General features: G+C 46.3%; 1 protein-coding gene and 1 pseudogene across 1 annotated transcript in view; one reads left to right on the top strand and one right to left on the bottom strand.

Moving 5' to 3' along the window:
- Abca4 (ATP binding cassette subfamily A member 4) overlaps nt 1–24,145 on the bottom strand; it is a 145,837-nt gene that overhangs the window by 28,750 nt on the left and 92,942 nt on the right. Inside the window, exons 24-36 of the mRNA XM_052730603.1 lie at nt 23,643–23,727; nt 19,980–20,185; nt 19,553–19,601; nt 17,170–17,432; nt 16,187–16,311; nt 15,625–15,723; nt 14,661–14,847; nt 11,362–11,456; nt 9,706–9,738; nt 7,544–7,649; nt 7,338–7,412; nt 6,879–7,048; nt 5,498–5,675 (exon numbers count right to left, since the gene is read on the bottom strand). Coding sequence (XP_052586563.1) covers nt 5,498–5,675; nt 6,879–7,048; nt 7,338–7,412; nt 7,544–7,649; nt 9,706–9,738; nt 11,362–11,456; nt 14,661–14,847; nt 15,625–15,723; nt 16,187–16,311; nt 17,170–17,432; nt 19,553–19,601; nt 19,980–20,185; nt 23,643–23,727 — 1,671 coding nt within the window. The remainder of the gene's footprint in view (nt 1–5,497; nt 5,676–6,878; nt 7,049–7,337; nt 7,413–7,543; nt 7,650–9,705; nt 9,739–11,361; nt 11,457–14,660; nt 14,848–15,624; nt 15,724–16,186; nt 16,312–17,169; nt 17,433–19,552; nt 19,602–19,979; nt 20,186–23,642; nt 23,728–24,145) is intronic.
- LOC128105441 (40S ribosomal protein S19-like) lies at nt 2,546–3,049 on the top strand (annotated as a pseudogene).

Genomic DNA, 24,145 nt, shown 5'->3' with positions numbered 1-24,145 from the left:
ATGGCTATGAAAGTCTATGCGATCTCTTACTCTCTCTCACTAACTGGTCATAAAGCCCTGATGGCTATCCTTTCCATACATGTCTCCAGAATTTAGAAAAGCTTAAAATATAGTCCTTGGCTTTGAGAAACTCACAAATTGGGTGTAACTCTTCTAAACAATGAGGTTTTAAAGACATTATTAGGTCAGGCTTGGAAAGATAGGCAGCATGGTAAGATTAGGTCTCTACCAGGGTGAAACCTGGTAAGAGTGAGGAGGGCACTGGATGGGTGCCAGAGGCCCTGTTGAGACAGACAAGCGTAGGGACTAGCTTAGCAGCCTGGGGCTCCACTTGGCTTGGGCTATACACACACCCATCTCCAAACAATACACCCACAAACTTGTTAGCAACTTAGGTCTCCTGCCTAAATCAAGTCGCATGCACACCTGTTTTAAACAATGGAAATAAGTTACTCCCTCTTAGCAGTCCCTTGATACGACCCATTTAGATTCCAGACTTCCTGGAACACGGTCTTGGAATTACAGGTAATGGACCTATCCAGCCTAAACTGGGGAGAGGTACAGGTACAATAAGGCAAAACTGTACACCCAAGTAAACTTTTAGGAGAAACTCCCTATTTACTGTCTTCTGCCTATGTATAACTGGGCATGCGCATGACTAAAATCGGGAGGGGCATGCACCTTAAGCAAAGATTTACACAATCCTAGTCTATCAAAGCAGAAACTTCTGTACTCCACCAAGCAAGTCACCTCCTTTTGAACCCCTAAAATAACTGGGGCCTTTGATTGCCTCACTTGTTTGGCCTTCTGTCAATCTTGACAGTGTATCTGATCCGGTCTATTGCTTACTCTAAATAAAATGTCTTTGCAGTCTGTGTAGGACTGTTTTTTACACACACACACACACACACATATATATATATATATATATATATATATATATATATATGAATGAATGTTTTGCCTGAATGTATGTCTGTGCACTATGTGCATACAGTTTGCTAACAAACCAGAAGAGGTCATCAGATCCTCTGGAACTGGAGTCAGCAGTTGTTACATGTGGGTGCTGGGAACTGAACCCAGGACCCCTGCAAGAGCAGCAAGCACTCTTAACCACTGAGCCCTCTCTCCATCCCCTGCATAGGCTTTTATTTCATTCTTAAACAGGAGCCAAGAACCTGAGAGCACCCATTCCAGACTCTGACCCATAATACCCTGGGTGAGGAAAGTGTCTGTATTGGGGGTTGAGCCACATGGAACATCAGCACCAGGGTAGAATAAGGAGGACCTCCTCCTCCACATAGCAGCTGGAGCAGGGAGAGGAAGAGGGTATTCCTACAGAGAAGCAACCAGAGCAGAGATGGAGCACCCACTACAAGTGTATATATCGCTCGATTAGGTAAATGACTGAGGGTGGTAGAGCCAGTTTCTTACTCGGAAAAGAGAGTCATGAGATTGGAAAGTCAGAAAACTAGCATGAACTCTTCAGTAGTAGACTTGAGTTAGAGGTGAGCATCACAGAGTGAATAGAGAGACTGTGGAACACGGTGTAAATCTGTGTATGGATGCAAACGTCTTCTCTGGTTCTATCTACTTAGAAGCCTTGCCATCAATACTCTCTTGGTGGCAATGAAGAAGCCTGGTGCCCAGATCTTGGTTTATGAAGGCTCCTTCCCACTGAAATGAGCCAGGATCCCTTGGGGAAACATCTGGTTTCAGGGGTGGTACAGGTTGAGCCTGGGGTCTCTTGCAGTCAGGGGTAGTGAGGTACTCGAGGAAGATGGATACAAGTCAATCAGACATAAAAGGCATCTTGGAGGAGTTCCTACTGGCCACATTGTTGATTGTCTCTATATTAAACTGAATAATAGTAGTATCGGATTGTAATCCACTGGTTAACAAGAGCCATGACTGCACATAGACATAAATAAATGAACAAGTGGAAAATTTGCTAACAAACCAGATATTTGCATATCTTCAAAGTGCCTTGTAAGGTTCTCATCAATAATAAAAAATAATTCTTCTGGTGGAGACGCTGGGCAAGCACCTTCTTAAGTGACAAAGTGAACACCCTCAAAACGGGGACAAGCTGAAATCAGATCCAAACTGATAGGATGCAATGAAAGCCCGGCTTCTGCACCCCAACACTGCTGTCAAGGACACATGACCTCAGTCTGGTCATGAGGACCTCAGGTCGCCCCAAACTGAAAGGCATACTGCCAAATAACTGCCTTGTAATCTTCCAATGGGTCAGGCCATGTGTGTTAAGGGGAGACTCAGGAACTGTTTCAGGTTGAAGGAGATAAAAAGATAGGATGTCATAGTGCAAGGCATTCGTATGAAGGTGTGCCCTTCTTTGTAGAGGTACACACTAGAGGTGTGTGTGTGTGTGTGTGTGTATGAAAGAGAGACAGAGAGGACACATACGTACAGATACACACACACACACACACACACACACACACACACACACACACACACACACACACACACACACATTGTGTTTCATCCCCTTTCCCCTGGCTAGCAGCCCAGAGACTTCAGGATGCCTGGAATTTGTGTAAAAGACGTCAACCAGCAGGAGTGTGTCAGAGCTCTGGCAACATTCCTCAGAAAGTCTGGGAAGCTGAAAGTTCCTGCATGGAAGGACACAGCCAAAGTGGCCAAACATAAAGAGCTCATTCTCTATGGTGAGAGATAGTTCTCCACAAGAGCTGCTTCCTCCGAGCAGTCCCTGTACACCTGGGATAATGCTGGGGTTGGATCCATCACCGAAATCTTCAAAGGACATCAGAGAAATGGTATCATGCCCTGCCACTTCAGCAGAGGCTCTAAGACTGTGTCTTCCAAGTCCTACAGGGGATGAAAATGGTGGAAAAGGACTAAGTTCGGGGCCACAAGACGACACCTCAGGGACAGAGAGATCTAGACAGAATTATGGGAGTTGTGGAGCTGCCAACGAGAAGCATTGGAACGAAGAGTCAATGACTTGCTTCATTCTTAAAAAGAACGAAAGACACTTTCAGCCAACTCAAAAGGCTTTAAGCTGTGCTTGCCAGGCCATGGGTCTAACACTGCTTCAGCATTTAAAAGAAAAACAAGACACATGAAGGACAGGCATTCACAGTGTCACAGGTGTGCTGAGTGTATGATATAAACAGTTCATTGTCACTTCAACAATGGCTCTCCAGGCATGCACTGCCTTCTTTCACTGACCAATGAAATAATGAGTACTTTAATTCTCGACCTCAGAGCTCAGACTGCCAGTGAGCTATAAATCTCTAGAGTGTCAGGAAGCCTGCCAATGCTAACATCTTCTGGTCCTTGAAAGAATGAGCTGTTATCTACTTTGCCAGTGACACCTCTGCCTGAGATGTCCATCCCTTCCTTGTAGCCATGCCTTTCTACAGGCTCCAAGACCTCTCTTTGCAGCCGTAAGTATACACATAGGCCAGTCCCAAGTGTAAACTGCATACCTCATCTTTAAAACAGTAAAACAGGGGCTAGAGAAATAGCTCAACTGTGAAGAACATTTGCTGCTCTTGCAGAGGACTCAGGTTGGATTCCCAACACCTATATCGACTATCAACGGTAACTCCAGTTTCAGGTGATCTGATGCTCTCTCCTGAGCACCAACCATGCATTTGGTGCATGTATCACACAGGCAAACACTCACATACCTAACACACATAAAATACAAAATATATTTTAAAAAAAAGATCCTAGACTCATTTTAGCTGGGCAGTTGGTGGCACATGTCTTTAATTCCAGCACTTGGGAGGCAGAGCCAGGCAGATCTCTGTGAATCTGAGGACAGCCAGGACTGTTACACAGGGAAACCTTGTCTCAAAAAACAAACAAACAAAAAAAATAAAAATAAAAAATATTTAGAAATTAAAAAAATAGTAAGATAGAAAGTCAACAGTTTTAGCAGTTAGCTTTTTAAGGTAGGTCAGCCCAACTCCTTTCCTGCTAAAATCACAACACCAAGAGAAGAAGCTCGTAGATCCTCAGCTGCCCTTGCTCCTGGGAGTGAGCTTTTATGTAGGCAGACGAGAAAGGAAATAATTCAGTTGCTAGTGAAGTTTTCCAGTTTTGTATTGTTAAGTGATAACTACGTAGTAAGTTGAGTGAGCTCAAAGGAACCATGTCACCAAGAACTTTATATTCAGCATCATTAATAAAAGGCACAGGGAGAGGGTCATTCGTGCTGGTCTCCATGAGCCGGTACGTTTTATCCTCATGAGAGAAGCCTCATTTTGTCCTTGTTGAGATAAAACAACGATCTCATGGGCCAGGTGTGGTGATACACATCTTTAATCCCAGAACTTGGGTGGCAGAAGCAGGCAGATCTCTGTGAGTTTGAGGCCAACCTGGTCTACACATCCAGTTCCAAGCCAGCCAGGGCTACATAGTGAGAAAGACTCAATGATCTCATTATTCAAGATGCCAAGAATTATAACTAGATTATAGCTACATTATGACTAGATTATAACTACATTATAACTAGACTCAGTTAACAACGGTTCCTTTTGATCCTGTGGCCTGTAATTATATATACAGCATTCTAATGACCCTCTGCCCCCACCAACATTGATTGCTGTTTGCTGTTGATCTGATGTTTGTTTGTTTTTTCCTTAATTTTCCCTGACATGGCAGCTGATCTAATACAGTGGGGATCTGGTCACTTAAAGTAATCATTGTGTGAGTATGTGTGTATGACATGCATGGGTGCACATGCCATAACCACATTATGTGGTGAAGGCAGAGAATACTTTTCTGGGGTCATTTCTCTCTTTCTACCTTTACATGGGTTCCAGGGATTGAACTTGGGTCATCAGGCTTGTGTGGCAAGCACCTTTACCTGCTGAGCCATCTCACTAGCCCCTAGTTACTTTGAAGAAGTAAAATAAGGCTTCTGGGCAGTGTCCCCAGATTTGACAAATTAAAATATAGAATGCCCAATTAAATTTGAATTTCTGATAGGCAGCCAATAACTTTTAGTATAAATATGTACTGTGCAATAATTGAATTGGGATATATAAATTCTAAATATTTATGCTATGGGTTATTCATTGTTTGTCCTGAGATCAGAGTTGGTGGTTAGCCTATGTTTATCTGGTGACCCTATCATAAGGAAGTTCTACCTTCCTCTTTTAGGAGGTTGAGACAGGACTTAAGGAGGAGATGATGGATGAAGAGTCCCTTAGGTATTACCTGTTCAGACCCATGCTACTGACAGAAAGATCAGCCTCATCTCTGGCACATAGAGATCCTGGGGTGGATCAGAGCCCTCTTGGTGATGGACACAGAGTGTCCCTACTCAGTGGCTATTAACTGTGTTCTGTGGTCTTCCCGAGGATTCGTTCTCAACTGCCTTTTTAAGAAGATGTCAAGGGCTAGCAGTCACGAGACCATCGCCCCAGCAGCCCTCCTGCCCAGACATACACCAGTCCCACCCTGGGCCCCTGGAGGCTAGGGACGGCCTGGCACTCACAATATCCCAGAGGAAGTTGGTCAGCCAGTAGGTGGCGGGGCTCACACCGCTGATAAACTGCAAATGCTTGGCTTTTGTCACCCTCTCCTGAATCAAGTAAAGGACAAAGCTGGCTGGAACGAAGGACATGGCGAAAATCACGCAGATGGCAAGGACGACATCCACCGAGGTGGTCAGCCTGCAGCGGGACCGGAGACAGGGGACGTCAGAAACCCAGAGAAGGTACAGAGAAAGCTCTGGGCAGCCCTTATCCACCCCCACCCCTCATTTGAAGCTCTTCATCCACAGAATTGTCTTCATTGAGGTTAAGTGGATATTTTTGTAGGTTACTTTTTTGATTCATGAGAACATTCTAGACAACCTTCCTTCTTATTTTACTTCTACTTATTTATGAATAAGTTCATAAATGAACATTTGTAGCAATTGCAAATTTTTAGCTCTGAATTTTTCTATAGACTCTTGAGTTTCCCACAGGTACAGACAGACTTCTGTTCTCTGAAATCACATGTCATGGGAAATGGTCACATGTAAACTCAAGGGATATGAGCCTAGTTATGTAAGATTGGTCTCTGGGGCCACGCAGAAGGCATTTGGCTTGGGAGTAGGTAGACACTGAATCCTGACTGAATTCTAGGAGGTTCTGCTAGCTTCCTAGAAGTTTGCACTCACAAAATGCTTCTCCTAGCCAGGCAGTGGTGGCGCACGCCTTTGATCCCAGCACTTGGGAGGCAGAGGCAGGCAGATCTCTATAAATTTGAGTCCAGCCTGGTCTACAGAGCAAGTTTCGGAATAACCAGGGCTACACAGAGAAACCCTGTCTTGAAAAACTTAAAAAACAAAACAAAACCTCCTAAGTCCTCTTGTCTATAGGCCTCAAATAGAGCAAACGGTGTCACATACACAAGACCCATCAATGTTCTTCCTGCCTGGGGCTGACATGAGGGCCCAATCTTGAGGAAAGCAAACAGCTCCAAAGCATGGCTATCTGCGGGAAATTCCCAGAATCTACAACTCTTCCAGGGAAATGAAGGAGCCTCCCTGAACCTTCCAGGTCCTGGCAGGTTCTTTGTGTACTGGCAAGGAGGCTAGGGGTGTAATTCGGGAGGAACTTGTTATCGAGGGCCCAAAAGGAACAGCGTAAAGTGTTAGTTTACTTTCCAAATAAACGGAGAGGGGAAAGAACAGCTAAGCAATTTGGTACAGGAAGCATTTGAAGCTGGTGCATTCATATGAGCCCAATTAAAGTTACCACCCAGCCCTGCACCTCACAGCACTAAAAAAAAACAAACAAACAAAAAAACCAAAAAAACAGAAAAACCCAAAACACAGAGAGGGAAGAAGATAGGAAGGAAGCTGAGAGCCTGGGCTAGTGGCAGCTCACACTGTGATCTCCGAGAGCTGCTCCTTGGTCAGGTTCAGGGGCTGGCTGATGACGGTGATTCCATACTCCTCGGGGTCCCTGTCCTTAGGCAGACTGGCCCGTAAGATGGCGTTGTGGGCCACATTCAGGAAGCTGACCAGGGCATGCCAGCCCTTGTTGTTAAACCATACCTAGAGGGCAGAGAGGCTTGACTGGATGGGCTGAGCTACAACCCAGGCTCCAGAGAGAGGACACTAACGGGCTGTGTAAACGAAAAGCGAAAAGCGGCCAGCAACAAAATGACCGTGAGCGGAGGAGGAGGAGGAGGAGGAGGAGGAGGAGGAGGAGGAGGAGGAGGAGGAGGAGGAACTTGGCCGGCATTCCTCACCTGGTTTCAGCAGGGGGAATGGAATTTAATTAAGCAGGGTAAAAACAGTCAAATAATGAGCTCACAGGAATTTTTAGCTTCAGGTCAGTTACCTTAATGTTGTTTTTAGTTTCGAGATGTTTGAGGAAATCTAACATTTCTTTAGAGGCCTCTCTGGTGACAGGACCCTAGAACAGAATAACAAAAAAAAAATGTTTCTTCTTGTATCCCCTCCTTCTGTAGTATGTAGGACAATTTCCATCTCTTAATATTGAAACAAGTCAAAAATTTGACCCCAGACTCCAGTCTGTTTACCTACCCCGCTCACATTCATCATCTGGCCAAGGTCACTTAAGAAACTGACAAGTGCATCCCCAGTGATGGGGATGGCGGGGAGCGTCCCTCCAATGGAAATCCCTCCATATCTGCAAGGCAGCAAGAGAGCCCCCTGTCAATGCTATGACGCTCATGCCCACCAGGGTGACCCCAGATTCCGTAGGGGGGTGTGAATATGGGGGGAATTGTCCGGGCTATCGAGCAACACTGTCCCACTTTACAAACCTTTATTCTCCAAATAGTTCTATCTCTAGATTTAAAAGCTAATAAACCCACACCCTAGATTCCACCTATGGGATAAAGTATGTATTTGTCTTTCTAAATCTGGCTAATTTTGATCTCTGGTTTCATGCCTTTTTCTGAGAAGGACATGACTTCGTTCTTCTCTACGGTGCATATAAACCCGCACATCACATTTCCTCTGATGGGCCTCTAGGTGGATTCCTTAGCTTGTCTGTTGCAAACAGTGCGGCAGTAAATGTAGATGCGCACACATCTCTGTGGTATGTTAACTTACACTCCTTTGGAAACGTGTCAGGAGACTGAACATAGCTCTACTTTCAGTTTTTGGAAGAACCTCAGTACTGATTTCCATAGTGGCTGAGTGTACATTCCCACATACAATGCAGAAGGGTTCCTTTCCCTTCTGTATCCTCAACGGCATTTGTTGTCATCTACCTCCCTTGTGACAGTCATTCTGAAGGGGAGAGATGGAATTTCAGTGTACTTTTGATTTGTGTTTCCCTGGTAGCTAAAGATGTTGAACGTCCTTCATGTATTTACTGGCCACTTGTATTTCTTTTAAGAAAGACCTGTTGATGTTGTTTATTCATTTATTGGCTGATTTGTTCTTCCGGTATTTAACTTTGTGAGTTCTTTATGTATTGTGGATATTAGTCCCTGGTTGAAGGAATAGCTGGTAAAGATTTTCTTCCATTCTGGAGGCTCTCTCTTTCCTTTGGTGACTGCTTTCTTTGTTTGACTGAAGCCTTCACTCTGCTCTTATTTCCTGAGTTGGCAGCAACCCTGCACCTGTGCTTGTATCTTGAAGCAGCTTCCCTGTAGTAGGTACAAAGTTTCAGGACTTACCCTAAGATCCCTGATCCATTTTGAATCAATTTTGTACAGAGTAAGAAGGGGGAGTCTAGTTTCAGCTGTCTACATGTGGATAACTAGTTACTCCAGCACCACGTATTACAGAGAGGAGCGTTTTGTCAAGGACCAGGTAGCTGCAACTGTGTGGATTTATGTGTGAGTCCTCTATTTTACTCCATTGGTCTATGTGTCTATATTTTAATTTCTTTTATTTTTGAGATTATACTATAATTACACCATTTTCTTCTTCCCTTTCCTCCCTCCAAAACCTCCCATATGCCCTCCTTTTTCTCAAATCCATGGCCTCTTTTTTCATTAATCATTACACGCATGTGTGTATATGTATATACATATCTTTGAACCAGTATATAGACTCTGAAGTCTGAAGTCAGATGCTGTGATATCTTCAGGTTTGCGTGTTTTCAACCAAACATACACCAAAATACATACATAAGTACGAAAGATGCTGAGTAGCTTAGACAACCTCCAGGATTCCCTAAGAACAGGGTGGATGTTGGAGCTGGGTCAGTTCCCTTGAAACTTAAATGGAACAAGCCAGGGAACATCTACACTTACAATCTAAGATTCTAATTCATCATAAAAATAGTGTCTTTCCAGGCATGGTGGAGCATGTCTTTAATCCCAGCACTTGAGAGGCAGAGGCAGGGGGATCTCTGTGAGTTCAAGACCAGCCTAGTCTACAGAATAAGTTCCAGGACCATAAGTGTTTGGCATCTGCTTCACTTGAGAAGCAGGACTTCCTATGACACCGTGTTTTGGAAGCTTCTCAGGTCATCACTGTAAGACTGACCCTGAGGAAAGAGTGCCACCTACTGAGTTGAACTTCCCAGGTTCCCTCCAAGGGCTGATCGCCCAGGCTCAGCCAGCACTGCCCTAACACGCTTAATGCTAAAAAAAAATAGTGAGACTGCTGCATAGGACGTGAAATCATATTATCTTCCCCCCCCCAGCAGCAACCAATTTAATGATCTAGCAGTCACATCTATAAATTAACTATTTCAATCGCCCCCCCACCAAACAGCTTCTTACCTTTGTTCATTGACCCAGAATTTGCTCTTTAAGCTGGAAGTCAAAATAAAAGCATGTAATAAATACCATAAGGATAGCAATAATGTTAACTTTTCTTTCTAGGCATTGGGGTGTCGCAGTCCTAGGGATGTTTTTACATTTCCTGATATCGAAGCAATGTAGTGTGGCAGCTGGCCTGCCTCAAGACCCAGGTGAATCTACACAGAGAAAGGACTACCATGTTCCAACCCCGGCTCTCCCAGTTGCCTCCTGCACACTGGACTGTCTGACAAGCCCTTTAGACCGGCCTCATGCTGGACCAGTGAACCCAGTCGAGACCTAGAAAACATGGCAACAATCAATGCCAGTGTGGAGTGAAGCTTGAAGCTCTCTTTCTTTTACAGAATATAAGAGAGTCTAATAACCAACTGCATCCTTGGGACGAGTTCTGACTTACAGCTCCCCGTTCAGTCAAGGCACTGACTCTGGGCGTTTGGGGGTAAGATAACATGATGAGGAAGCTCTAGTCCCTAGAGTTCCAGCTGGCCCCGCACCGTCATTGTCATCAACCATCCAGTAAAAATCAAAAAGTTCGTAATGCTAATTGGTTATTGAGCCAGGTTTAGAGAGTTTTGTTTATTGAATTAATGAGCAAACTCACCCTCTGCTTTTGGTTTTGGATCGGACGGTGCTCTTTTTCTCATGGCTAGCTTGACCCTGCCCTCCCAGCAGCCGTCTCCCCGTCTGCAGTGAATTCCAGCCCTTTAGGTCCATGTGCTACTCCCTCAGGCTCTACTATGGAAGGCAACTGTCAGGACTGTTAAAATTAGACGGGATGCTTCGTTCGAAAGCCATAGAGCCCATGGAGACTGGATCACACCTCCTTAAGGATCTTTCTGGTAGAAGGCTTTGGTCAAGCCGACAGGGGCTGCCGCAGGCCTCCCATCCCAAGCCGGGCTTGATAAGAACAGGCGCAGAGCTGAGAGCTCTAGATAGTCAAGTGTCTGTGGATGTGTTCAAGGGTGACAGTGGCAGGTGACAATGAGTGTGACGACAGTTGTCCCCAGCCATTGCCTGGCCTGGGCTCGTACCCAGATGCTGTCCCCAGCCTTTCCCCCTCAGTCTCCTTTTGTTTCTCTTTCATTCTCCCTCTACTTCTTCTCCTCAGCTTCCCCCGCTTTCTCCCCATCCCCTACAAACCTGGCCTCCCTTAACTCCGTAAGAGGTAAGGCTTCATTACTGAACACATTTTTGTGACACTTGCAACAGTGCCTGGGGTAAACATTGACTGCTTTTCTTTTTTTTTTTTTTTTTTTTTGGTTTTTCGAGACAGGGTTTCTCTGTGTAGCTTTGCGCCTTTCCTGGAACTCGCTTTGGAGACCAGGCTGGCCTCGAACTCACAGAGATCCGCCTGGCTCTGCCTCCCGAGTGCTGGGATTAAAGGCGTGCGCCACCACCGCCCGGCTTGACTGCTTTTCTTAAACATGGAACAAGCAAAAGAAAATGAACCTCCAGCTGCCCCTGAGGTGCATATACCCCAGTTACTTCTTCTGCTAGATGTGGCCTTCACCACATTCTGCTGCCGCCCTCACGGGTTCACAGCGGGAAACTGGCTTTCCGCCGTGGTTGATATCGTCACTAGGCAGCCGGGATTACAAGTGTGACAGGGTCGCCTACCTGCTTCGGATGAGAGCAGGATACGTTTTTACCAAGTAGTCAGAGATGTTCCTGTTCGTGAGGTCTTGCAGGATTTCAGTGCTGCGCTGTGTCCTCTAGGGTGAAGAGACACAGTCAAGATTTGGGGGCTGAGACATTAGAGTCTGTGAAACTGCTGTTTCTCTCCAGAGTTTATTACGGACTCAGATGCTATGAAACACTCATCACAACCCTGACATCTTTTTGGTTCCTACATCAGTGATGTGGGAGCCATTGCTGATTCCCACCTCATTTTTCTCACTCCATCCAGTGACAGAGAGCTTAACTGCAAAATCAATCTCCAGCATACCTGTCTCCCCCAGTCTGATCTGGTCACCCCAATTTAAGCCACTACCTAGTCCTTGCCTACACCTCTTCAGAAACCTCCATACTGTTTCCATGACTCCGCCTTGGGCCTCCACATTCTGCTCTCCACGCACTGTCAGATTGAGTTTTAAAGACAAAAGGCATCCGTCAGTCACCTCATGTACCCTCACAGTGCTCATCTCACACGAAACATGCCTTTGTCTGAATCTCCTCACTGCCTCTACCCTGTCCCGTGCACGATGTCATCTCTGTGAAAGCAGAGGCCTCCTCTGCCTTTTTGGCTTTCACATCCCCAGTACCCAGCTATCGGATAATACATTTGGAATGCAAATGAAATCATTTGAATAGCACTGTATATTTTACAAATCACTTTCAAAATATATCTAGGAGTGGAAGGCAATCAAGAGATTTGGAGGCATTCCAAAGTGCTCGATTTTGGCCACCAGGTGGCAATATCACCCAATGTTGAGTTTCTTGGATTAGTCAATGTCGCAGGTCGGTCAAGAACCTTGGGCAAAAGCATTCATTCTGTCCAGATTGCCACTCAGAATTGGCTGACAGGATTCAAGGTGGCATTAAACCACCATCAAAAAGCATTTGTTTTCCATATGTTTTCTAGATTCTTCCCTTTCCCCATTTGATCTCTCCTTTAGTTCACCTTCTTCCTCAGATTCCTTCTCTGCCAGGTGAAGTAGCAGCCCCTGAATGCCCGCAGTGTGACGGAGACTGTGGTAAATGCTCTGTGTATGGGATCCCACCCCCGTGGCTCTCACAAGAGAGAGCTTTACCGAGAAAGGGAGGTTAAGAAAAGCTGGCTAGCTTGCGTGTGGTTGGCCTAAGATCACCCGCGTCTGACTCCCCTGCTGTCTATTACCTGTTCCTCAAATTGACCACAGTACCTAACCAGACAACCCTGGTAGGAGGCAGGGACAATCCCTGGTGTGTGAGGCAGGTCGTGACAAACGTTTTCTAAAACTTTTGTCAACAACAACGTTCCTACTTTATCTCCGTGTAGAGTGGAGGTCAGAGATGGGGTGCATCCTTATCAAGACCCTCCACTATTGAAGGAATGTTAGAGCCAGAAAGGATGCTACAGACCACAGCATCTGCTGCCATGACTACAGGATACTGCTACCCTACTTTCCATTTGCCACCTCTGAACCAGGGCCCTCCTTCTGCTCTTATTTCTGGATGAACGGGAAGGTGCTAAGTGAGGGTGAGTGGATGTGAATGCATGTACTTGTGTGTGTGAGAGGGGGTGGTTACATAGGTGTGTGACATTCAGTTCTGCTCCTAAGGAGATATGAGTGTTAATGAGGAGAGTCAGGGGTAAAATACAGCCGTAGACCAGCTGTGACTCTTCTAAGACTTTGAACTTCACCCTAGGGACCAAGGACCAATGCTATACTGAAGTTTCTAAGTTAGGCAGCCTATCATTCACTTAGGAAATAAACTCCTGTGTAGCAAGGCTCGACGTTTTCTTCTCCCAGCCCAAATCCTAGGCAGTCAGGGATACCTGCAATGTAGCAGTTTAGAAGTCACCCAAGGAGAGAATATACTGCTTGAGAAACATAAAGGCATGCCTTAGAATTAAAAAAAAAAAAGAAAAGAAAAAAGAAAAAGATTGGCACAGGACCAGTTATGAGCCAGCAGCCGTGAGAGATGTGATAGTAATCCCATTGTAATAGTAATAGTTGTCCCATTATGTCTTCTTCCTGGTGCTCTTGTTATGACTTTTCCCATGGGCACAGGCTGTGCACAGTTAAAGTGGCAGCCACTGGTCTCTCCCGATGCTGGGTCCTGTCCAGCGACCTTTCAGTGGAAAGGCTATGCAGTAGCTTCTAGAAGTCTTCCTTGCACACACTTAAAACATTTGCTGTATCTTTTTCTTCACGCTTTCTACTCCACTGCCTAACAAAATACGTTCTATAACTCTGGCTGGAGAGTCGGAGGCCTGTGCCTGTCAGAGGAACAACAGACAAGAACATCGTAGACCACCCGTGTTAACTTTTGCACGCGCGAGAGGCAAGCTGTATCTCGTTTCAGCCGCTGTTAGGTTAGGATTGCCATTGCTTGAGCGGACTCTAATCCTAAATAGTTCATTGCCCACACTATTTCTCTGAATCCTCATAATGCTATGAACTAAGTGTAGTTCCCCTCACCCTCCAGGAGAGAAAATGAGGAAGGCTCAGAGGCCAAGAAACCAAGCCATGCCTCCTGACTCCCACCTCTGAACCCCTGCACCACCCTGACTCTTTGGGAAGCATCCATTCTTTGAGACACAATGAGAGACCATCCAAGTCACCTGGGAGGCTGTTAGTAACCAGAGAAAAGGTGGGGCTCTCCTGAAACCTCCAGGAGGGCTTGTGTGATATAGAGCACACAGCTCTAGACAAGACACTGCTCGAAGTACAATCTATGCCGCTCTTGCAAAAGATAAGCTGCAGGCCGTGTACATACATGTATGTTAAATACATAGTGCATAGGCACATAGGTCATCCCCACCCACTTCTTCCTTCATTACAATGAATATCAAACCCAGGGCCTTACGTCACACCCGACAGTCTACCACCGAGCTCCACCGCCTGCCCCCATAGTAAGCTTAATTAAAACTGTTGTTAATCAATATGTAAACATATTAACACTTGAATGTATATCACAGCATTATTTAGAATAGAGAAAAACATTTTAAATCTAAATGATCAACCATGGGAAATAATTTTTTTTTGTTTTTTGTTTTTTCGAGACAGGGTTTCTCTGTGTAGCTTTGGAGCCTGTCCTGGAACTCACTCTGGAGCCCAGGCTGGCCTCCAACTCACAGAGATCCGCCTGCCTCTGCCTCCCGAGTGCTGGGATTAAAGGTGTGCGCCGCCACCGCCCGGCTCCATGGGAAATAATTTAAAATCCATCAAAACACAGGGACAGTATGCACTTGTTAAAAATGACGCCGGTACCTGTGGAGGCGGGAGCCCTCCGGCACCCTCAGGGCACTCGGGCAGCATGGTGAGCTTCTCTCTGGTGCTGCACATGCAGGATGGAGAGGGGTTGGCTGCTGTCCATTTCTGCTTCTGGAGCAGGTGGGTGATGTTCGGGGACACAGAAGGTGTCTTCCAGGAGGTTGAATTGCCACAGGGGTACTCCCTTATGGAAAAATGAGAAAATATTCCACAGTCAATCCCACTGCTGATTTTGTTAAATCCCTAAAAAAGAGGAATCATTGTCGGCTGGCTCCTTCTCTGCTCTTCTCTTCCTTGGAGCCAGGAATTTCCCTCCTGAGAATTAGAGTCCGCTTGAGGACTATCAAAACCGGGGTCCTGCTCGTGACAGAACGTAGCCTAGGGAATAACCGCCTAGTTGGCGGACTCTCTGGGTTTTTGTTTGCTTGTTTGGTTGGTTTGGTTTTTGATTTTTTTGTTTTGTTTCTGTCTAGCAGCTCTTGCTGTTGAGAGATGAAAAAAATAATAGAAGCATCTGAAATGTGTCCATTTTGCTCTTTAGCAATAGCTTTGGAGAAGATTGGATGAGAGAAGATGCTGTAACTACACTGAACTATAAAGGTTCCTGGCGGATTTCAACTGTCTTCTACACCTCTCTTTTCCAGAGTTACAACAATGAGTGAGAGCTGGCCACAGAAATAATTCATGCCACTCAAGTTTCAGTTGTATAATTGCATATCTTCGTCTCCTTTCATTCAGATATAGAACATAGAAAATTTCTGTATTGAGACACAAAGAGCTGTTGATGATGGGGGCTTCCTAGGATGAAGTTCTGCTTAAAGAAGAAGCTGGGTAAGTGCTGGTTAGAGACATGGACGTGACCCAAATAATAATACAGGGCAGGACTGAGGGGTCTTTCCCAACACCCCCAGGCTGGCTTTGGGGTCCCCAGGGGAGCTGTTTGTGTTAGTGCAGGACTTACGGAAGCCAGTCTTTCTTTAGACAACGGTTGCCAAAGCCTGGCTTGTTCAGGAGGACATCTGCCAGCACTGCGAGGTGTTCATTGCTGGGCTCATCCATGCTAGGAAGAGAGAGAGGGAGGGATGCTCACCTGGTAGTCAGACTGGGACAGAATGGACAATGGCCACTAACGCAGATATAAGTGTTTACTGAATTCCATGCCACGTGTGTATGTGAGGCATTGAACCCTCACTTAGAATGGTTGTGGGGCTCCTGGAAGTGGGGTAGCCTACCATACACACCTAGAAGTCTGATGGTTGATCATCTATGCCTCAAAAAGATGGAGCTTCAACCCCCTTTCCCAAGCTTCATATCCTCTTTCCCTATGGGCCTTCCACTGGGTACCACACTGCTAAGCACTGACTCCTACGTTAGCTTCCCTTCTAAGAACAATCCCAGGACTCCTTCTACCTTGGTGATGATTCCAGGGAGGTGGGGAGGTCAAGACCCTTCTAGCAAGCATGTGGTCCAGGAATATCACATGTCAGAGGACACTGGTGTGCCCCGGGGATGAATCTACACACCTGAAGAAGGTATATTGACGTCCATACATCCAGGGGTGAAGGGTTAAAGCTGGAAATTCACCAAACGGAGGCACAATGATGGAAAGCATCAGAGCCAAAAACACAAAAGTGGCAGGGAGAACAATCTGTAAGAGAACATCAATGGAGACACGGGCTGAAGTATGAGAGATGACACACATGCACAGGAAGGCACTCAATGCACACGTGTGTACCCATACCATGCACACATGCAGCACACACATTCTCTTAAGCATTTACCCTCCACTGCATATTCAGATGCTGGTAGGGAAGGGCAGGCCTCTAGGGGAACATTATAGGCAAGTGTAGAAGGTAATACATGCAGAAGGAAACGGAATGTCCCTGCAGTCATTAAGAATCTGAGTGTATGCCATGCTCAGCCAGAGCCTCAAGGGAAGTTAAAGAACAACTTACATTTTTTAAAATGAAAAACATAGACACGGGGCTGGGCATATAGCTGAGATGGTGTAGAGTGCTTGCCCAGCAGGCACGAAGCCCTGAGTTCAATCTGTAGCACTGTATGGTATTGAGTTTAGTGGCACATGCCTTCAATCCCAACACTCAGGAGGTAGAGGTAGGAGAACCAGAAGTTCCAGGTCATTCTTAGATATACATCAAGTTTGAGGCCAGCCTGGAGTACACGATACCCTGTCTCAAAATAGGACAATGGCCTTGATCTTTGGGTCATTGGAAAAATGAATTAAACGTATAACTTTACCTTCCATTATGAAAATAGAAACAATATTGACTACCTTATTTTTTTATTCTAAATGAGGCCCAAGTCTTCCAAGAAGATTTGCAAAACCCACAATCAAAATAAAGATTTGACAAGGAGGAGGTAGAGGTGATGGGCGCCAAAGTGTTCTGGGTAGAGGTTGAGCTCATCCTCACAGATGCTCCTGAGAAGACAGACCCTAGACCCGAGGGGGAGAAACGGGTCAAGCCCAAGCTGGCCACAGTGGTACCTGAGCCAAAAAGTCCTTGTGGCTGCGGACAGCGTGGTGGAATCGCTTGACCAGCAGCGCCTGCACGTGTTGAAGAATCAGCCTAGCGCCTGTGTTGAATGGGGCGCTGGGTTCCTCTGGCTCTGGGGAAGGTTGGCCCTTGGAAGGATCCACTTGTCCTAGGGAGCAGGTGTGGGAGCCCTGGGCGGGCTGCCTGACCTTCTCGGCGGCAGCAGAACAAGGGTGCCGGAGACTGACATGCTCTCTGTTCTGCTGCATGCCACCTAAGGGATATTGGATCAATAATTTGAAAAATGCAAACGTAAGAGATTATGATATACATTTTCCTCACAACATCAGTTACTCTTCATTTGGAGAACCATAGGGCCTGGAGACTAACAATCTTTCTGTAGTTGTTCGGGGGCAAGGTCTCACTCTGACCCATCTGTACTTAGCCACTAGTACTGTGGGAGGTGATGAGAATGTGGAGTGACAGCTCAAATTTCAGAGAATAAGATCCATCAGTCTGTGTGGCTTTAGGCACCTCATCCAGCCTCAGTGAACTTGAGTTTCCCAGGTCTCTGTCCTATCTATCTGCCTCATGAGATTATTGTGATATCAAGTAGCACAATGATATCAGGTGCTTTGTCAAGTATAAAGAACCATGCAAGTATGAATGGTGAGAGGGTTTGTAAGTGTTACCATGAGGGTCTTGTCAAATCTGGATCACAGATCACATGCTCATAAAAACTTGGCGTGTACTTATGGAATTCTCTCAATGATTTTAAAAAGTGTATGTTGTAGCCGGGCGGTGGTGGCGCACGCCTTTAATCCCAGCACTCGGGAGGCAGAGCCAGGCGGATCTCTGTGAGTTCGAGGCCAGCCTGGACTACCAAGTGAGTTCCAGGAAAGGCGCAAAGCTACACAGAGAAACCCTGTCTCGAAAAACCAAAAAAAAAAAAAAAAAAAAAGTGTATGTTGTTATTCTTCTCCTTTTCCTCATCGGGAAACTGAGGTATGAAGAGGCTAAGTACCTTGCCCATCAAATGATGGAGCTCAGGTTTGAAGGTTGTCTACTGCACTCTAATGGCTAAACTCTGAATACCTGCTCTCTACTGACTCTGAAATACCCACCTCTATGGCCATGCTGACCAGTCTTCAACATCTGACTTTATTATTCTGATAGGCTAATTATTAAAAAAGGAGCATTTTGTCCAGGTAAAAGTCCCTAACTTTTAAATCTAGCACAAGTTGTGGTATACTTCAACATATTTTCATTCTTGTCTTGGTTAATGTGAATCTTTAGCTTTGAAAGAACTGAGAGAATCAATTGCTTTCTGCAACGAACTTAAAGAGAACCTGGCCCCCACAGTGAGCTACTCCTACCTTCAACAGAGGACTCATCCCTTCCCCCTCTGCAAGGCTGACTGCCTCAATAGTCTGCCACCTGACCTATATGGGTAAGCTGGAATGCATACAGACTGGCAATATGGCCATTGGTAAATCTAGGCATGGCTGATCCATGCTTGGTGACTTAGTAGCTGGATGAGACACACATTATATCTTAGAAGGTGGGAGCGGTAGCAGAAATTCTGTAGGAAGGAAACATTGCATAGGAAGACATTACAATGTGCCACACTGGGTAGGAGGAGGGGACCAGTGACCCAAGACAGTAAGAGAGAACCGCTGGCCATCTTTGCCCCTGAGCAGGAGAGAGGCCCCGTTGGGTCTATTTCAGCAGAGTGGGAACATGCCTCTTGCTCTATCAGAAGTGATTTGTGTTATGGAGACGTTACCTTTCTGATACTTCTGTTCCCTCTGCAGGAAGTATACAACACTCCTAATGCTTTGTGTGGCTGTGAGGAACTAAGCGAAGGACCCAGGCTAACACATATAGAAGAGAGAAGGCCAGATTTCACAGGAATTTCAGTGCCCACCATTTCAAAGTCCACAGGTTTCTACCTGAGAGTTTAAGAGTGTTTTTATCTTGATCTCAAAGGGGCTGGGAGACTGTGGCTGGCATCTGGGTTGTATTAACTGTCGTCATTATCTCTAAGGACTCTCTGCTAGCTGTCACTCATGCAGGCAAGAATGGATCAGAAAGAAGCCTGGTAGAGAAGAGAGGTGGTGATAGGGAAGAAAAAAGAGAGCAGAGGTGTAGGAGGTGATGTTTGGGGAGGAAATCTACCCATCTGACATTGATAAGAATCCAGATTCACCCAGAATGTCCCCACCCAGCCAAATTCAGTTTCCTGTCGCCCTGCTGCCATGAGGACACAAAGTGCGTTACTTGGGGCTCTGGCACTTAGGAAGGAGTGGATGGCTGCTTTGTTACTTTCCCTGTAGATTTTTCAAGATCAAATCTGGAGAAACACAGAACAGGCCACAGGGTCCAGCACCATACCTGCAAACATAGAGCCGGAATCAGAGTCCTCCGTGACCTTCAGAAAAATCTGTTGAGACATGAAGAGAGAATTTGATTCAGTCATTCCTGCTTCCAGGAAAATCTAAACCTAGTCCCATTTTGTCGGGCACTGTTCACCATGGGAAGAAATGTGTTCTAACTATCTAAGAACATAGTCTATAAATGGGAAGGTGTGAGCACACGGGGACCATAGCTGCAGAAAGTATGTATGCATGTGGACTGAGGCAGGAGGAAGCAGAAAGTATGTATGCATGTGGACTGAGGCAGCTAAAGATGGAGAGAGTTGCCACACTGAGTGGGGGAATATCAGCCCTTTGCTTTTGTAAGATTTTGCTTTCGTGTTAGATTTTTGCAAGAGCCGCCTCTTCTGGCTCTAGTCAGAGACCAGCTGCCACCTCGGCCTTACCTCTTCCAGGGGAGTGTCCGAAATTCCAAAGCTGCTGAGCCCCAGGTCAGTCAGCGTCTCCTCCAGCTCCCGGAAAAGGCTGGCATATGCTCTCTGCTTGAAATTCTTGTTTGGAAGGAGGAAGATAAGTTCCTGACCAATGCATTCCACCAGTTTTGCCTCTGGAACATGGTGGTACACCAAATCCATCAGCTCCTTCACACTGCCTAAGACAAGAAAAAGGGCCTGCTACCAACGCTAGTCAGCCTGTTCTACAACCTGGAAGACTGTGAGGTTGCCTGGGCCTCCTGGTCGATTCCAACCCCCTGCCTCTCTCCTCCCCCCTCCCCACTTCTCTCTCGTGTACGTGTGTGTTGAAACAGGGTCTCGTGTAGCACAGGCTGGCCTCAAACCCTTTATATAATTAAACCTGATCTTGAACTCCCGATCTTTCTCCCTCTATCCTCAAGTGATGGATTAGAGGTGTTTACAAATATATCATCTTTATCCGAGTGACGGTGGCGCATACCTTTAACAGCACTCGGGAGGCAGAGGCAGGCAGATCTCTGTGAGTTTGAGGACAGCCTGGGCTGCACAGAGAAACCCTGTCTTGAAAAACCAATCTATATGCACCTTTGGTGGTTTTGGGGTGTGTGTGTGTGTATGTGTGTGTATGTGTGTGTGTGTGTGTGTGTGTGTGTGTGTGTGTGTGTGTGTGTGTGTATGGTGTGTTTGCTGAGACGGGGTTTCTCCCTGAAGTCCAGCTTAGCCTGTATATTGGTTTGGTACTGGCTGGCCTTCCCGAGTGCTGGGATTAGAGGCATGAACCACACTCTTGGCTCCTGGTGTCACATCATTTCTTGTAGACTTGAAGCTCAGCAAGTCTATTTTTAGCTTAGTTGACTCTAGGACAAGAGTACTCCAGGTGGCCAGCTGTGCAACCTGAGGGAGGGCATTTCTTCCATTGTTCAGTCAAATGTGTATTGCCTCAAGGAATGCTACACTGCGCGAGTCCTTCCCGAGTTCCTCATCTGTGAAAGGGAGAAATGACTGTGCCCACTTCACTACTGTTTGTGTGCAAGGGGAGTTAACGTATACACAGTGCTTGGAGCGGTGCCTGGTGTAAAGCTGGCACTTAGCTGCCGTTGCATTCCTGAACATCAGCTCAGGGAAGAACGCTCATCGGCTTTGTTGCTTATCCTCATTCATTGGAAACTTAGGGGTTAAGTCAGAGTTGGTTTCTTCTTCCTGGTCTGGCCCAAACAAGCTGTAGGACTTATAAGACACTAGAGAGGAGACTAGTCCCCTTCCTAAATTGCCTGGTTTACTTCTTAGAGAGCCATAGCATTTTCCCTTGGGTTGTCCCTGTCCTCTTAAACAGAACAAAATTCGTTAGCCAGCAACTGCAGGAGGTTGAAAGGCCCTGGAGAGGATGAGGATGGCATGGGGAGTGGGTGGGAGGGAAGCATGGTAGCATGATAACTTTGAACAGCCAGAACTGCATTTTATGGACAAGCGTGTATTACATTGGAATTGAAAGCCTAACTTAAAAAAAAAAGTCTTGCTTTGTAATTCAGATTGGCCTTGCACTCACAATCCTGCAGTAGCCTCCCAACTGCTGGGATTGTACGTAGGAGATGCTCTAATCCCAATGAGCATTAATGTTCAGGCCAGTTTTCTTAAAGGGTCAGCATCGCCTAGGAGAGTCTCGCCTTTCTTTCAAAAATGACGTGGTTGGAATATTTTGTAGCTCCCCATTAAGACCCTGTGCTTAGCTAGAATGAAAGGCGTGTGTGTCACACCTGCAAACTGTGTGATTGTCTTCAGTCCTGGATGATCTCATACTGGGACCGGGAGTTCTTTACTAGAGGAAATAGCTCTGCCCCAGTAGCTTGTAGAGGTCACACTCATTGTTCTCTGAGGAAGGAAGTGAGACACAGTCACTGGATTCCCAGGGATTCTGTCTTAGATGTGTGTCAGCCTCTCACAAGGGTCCATCTGGAGGGAGGTCTGTGAGTGTGTGTGTGTGTGTGTGTGAGTGAGTGAGTGAAAAGCCAGCCAAGGGGGTAACCGGGGATTAAGGGATCGCTCCTCCCTAATTGGGGGGCATCACTATACTTAACCACCATCTCAGCACGCCCATGCTATACAAAGGAAGTCTTTTCCTAGAAATAAAGCCATACTTTAAAAATCATGCCAGCCACAGACACATTCCAACTGGATCTTGACGGACTATAACAACAAAACACATCAGTGTTGATTTGTTTAAAGAAAATATCAATGTCTTGACCAAGATTCCAAGGAGAAGTTTTCAGCAACACCAGAGATGCCCACAGCGAGATGAGCAAAGCATGAGATTCAGACAATTCAAAGCCATGCTTTTTGCTCAGCACCGATTCTGCCGGCAGGGGGAGTCAATACTAGCGATGCGACTCCAAGAATTTCCTCTCAGGTGGTTGTTATGTGAGACAGGGTCTCACTCTGTCATCCAGGATGGCCTAAACTCCCTATTTAGATCTGGCTGGCCTAGAACTCACAGAGATCTGCCTACATCTGCCTCAGCTGGGATTGAAGGCTCGTGCCAATGCACCTGGCTTCCTCCACACCCCCACCCCACCAGATTTTAAGCATAGCACATCAATGTTCCACCAAATTTCACTTAGTAGACTCTTCAGGTTTTGAGGCGGGGGGGGGGGGGGGGGGGGAGTGTTAAATAGGAAACTTTGTCTTTGATAAGCACACACTTTCCTCTGTTCAGAAAGCAGGGTCAGTACCTAAGTTTATTTTTGCTTTGACATAGGATCTTAGGGGATGTGGCATTCTACTTGCAAAGTCACCCTCATGAGAGGCCCGAAGATGGGCAGTATTGAGAATGGAAAGGGTTCTAGCAAGCTCTTGGGATCCTGAGCTTGAATCTGACGGGTGAACAGTTGCATGTACAGTGAGCTTATTTACTGCATCTCTCTGGTGACAGGGAGCGGCCTCTGAGAGACAATATACCCTTAAATTAAAGGGAGGCTCAGTGGGAACTTGGGTAGCACTAGGAAATGTGTGCATTGTACGAAGATGTCATGCATCCTCTCCACCGACAAGCTCAGATTCTCCAAAATTTCCCTGTAAGAGACATGCAGGGATTGAGAGATGGCTCAGCGTATTAAGAGCACTCATGGCTCTTACAGGGGCCCTGGGTTCAGTTCCTGGCACCCACCTGCTGGCTCACAGCTGCCTGTAACTCTGGTTTCAGACCCAATGCCCTCTTCTGGCTTCGGCAGGCACTGCACATACATGGTTCACTTTCATCCATGCAGGCAGTCATACACATAAAAATAATAAATATTACACACAGAGAGAACCAGATGGTGCCTTGGCACACTTTCAAGAGTAGATGCGTCCACACTCTGTTACAGGGCAGGGGGACTCTAAGGACCAAAGTGTAACATGAGTAGGGGTGGGGATGAACAAAGATTGGATTCCTTATTAAAGAGAGGTCTCTTGGGCGCACGACCTTAAAATCACGCGAGGAGGAGCAACGGGCTCAAGGCAAAAGATGAGCAATTGCATGACTCTGGGCTTCGAGGCACACCGAGTGTTCTCTTTGCTCGAGTGCATCACGACAGAGCACACCTGACCACGTGGCAGATGGTCACTGAACCAGAACTGATGTTTAACCTGGCCAGCTCTTACCATCCAAGACTTGTTCCTCGGTTATCTCATCAGCTCGGGCTGGACACCTGCTGGAGAAAGCCTTTGATGTACAGCTGCAGGCCCCCTGTAACAGACGGACAGAAGGGACTGATAAGACGCACATCCTTTCAGCGATAGGATCTTCACGGTGCCAGCTGCTGTCACCGCTGCTCTGTTGGCCTCTCATCACCGACTGGGGCCAGCATTTTTTTTTTCTTCTCTGTTTAATCTATTAATTCATCTGAGCATGTTGAGGGTGTAGCTGCTTGACTTTTATCCCAGAGGGAATGTGAGTCAGGCAGAGAGAGAGGCGGAACCTCAAAGCATCCCTTTGGCTGGTCATTCATCATGTGGCAGCGAGAGAGACATTCTGCTCCCCTCCCAACCCCTTCGGACACCAGGCTGTGAAAATCTATGCAGGACAGGAAAACCCACTACAGCCCTTCACACTGGAGGTGTAAATGACGCTACAGAAGAGCAATCGCGGCGATCTGAGTACCAGG

Source organism: Peromyscus californicus, unplaced genomic scaffold, assembly GCF_007827085.1.
Source record: "Peromyscus californicus insignis strain IS unplaced genomic scaffold, ASM782708v3 Scaffold_9__1_contigs__length_137607984, whole genome shotgun sequence".
NCBI lineage: Eukaryota > Metazoa > Chordata > Mammalia > Rodentia > Cricetidae > Peromyscus > Peromyscus californicus.
This window is presented reverse-complemented; position numbering and strand designations above follow the sequence as displayed.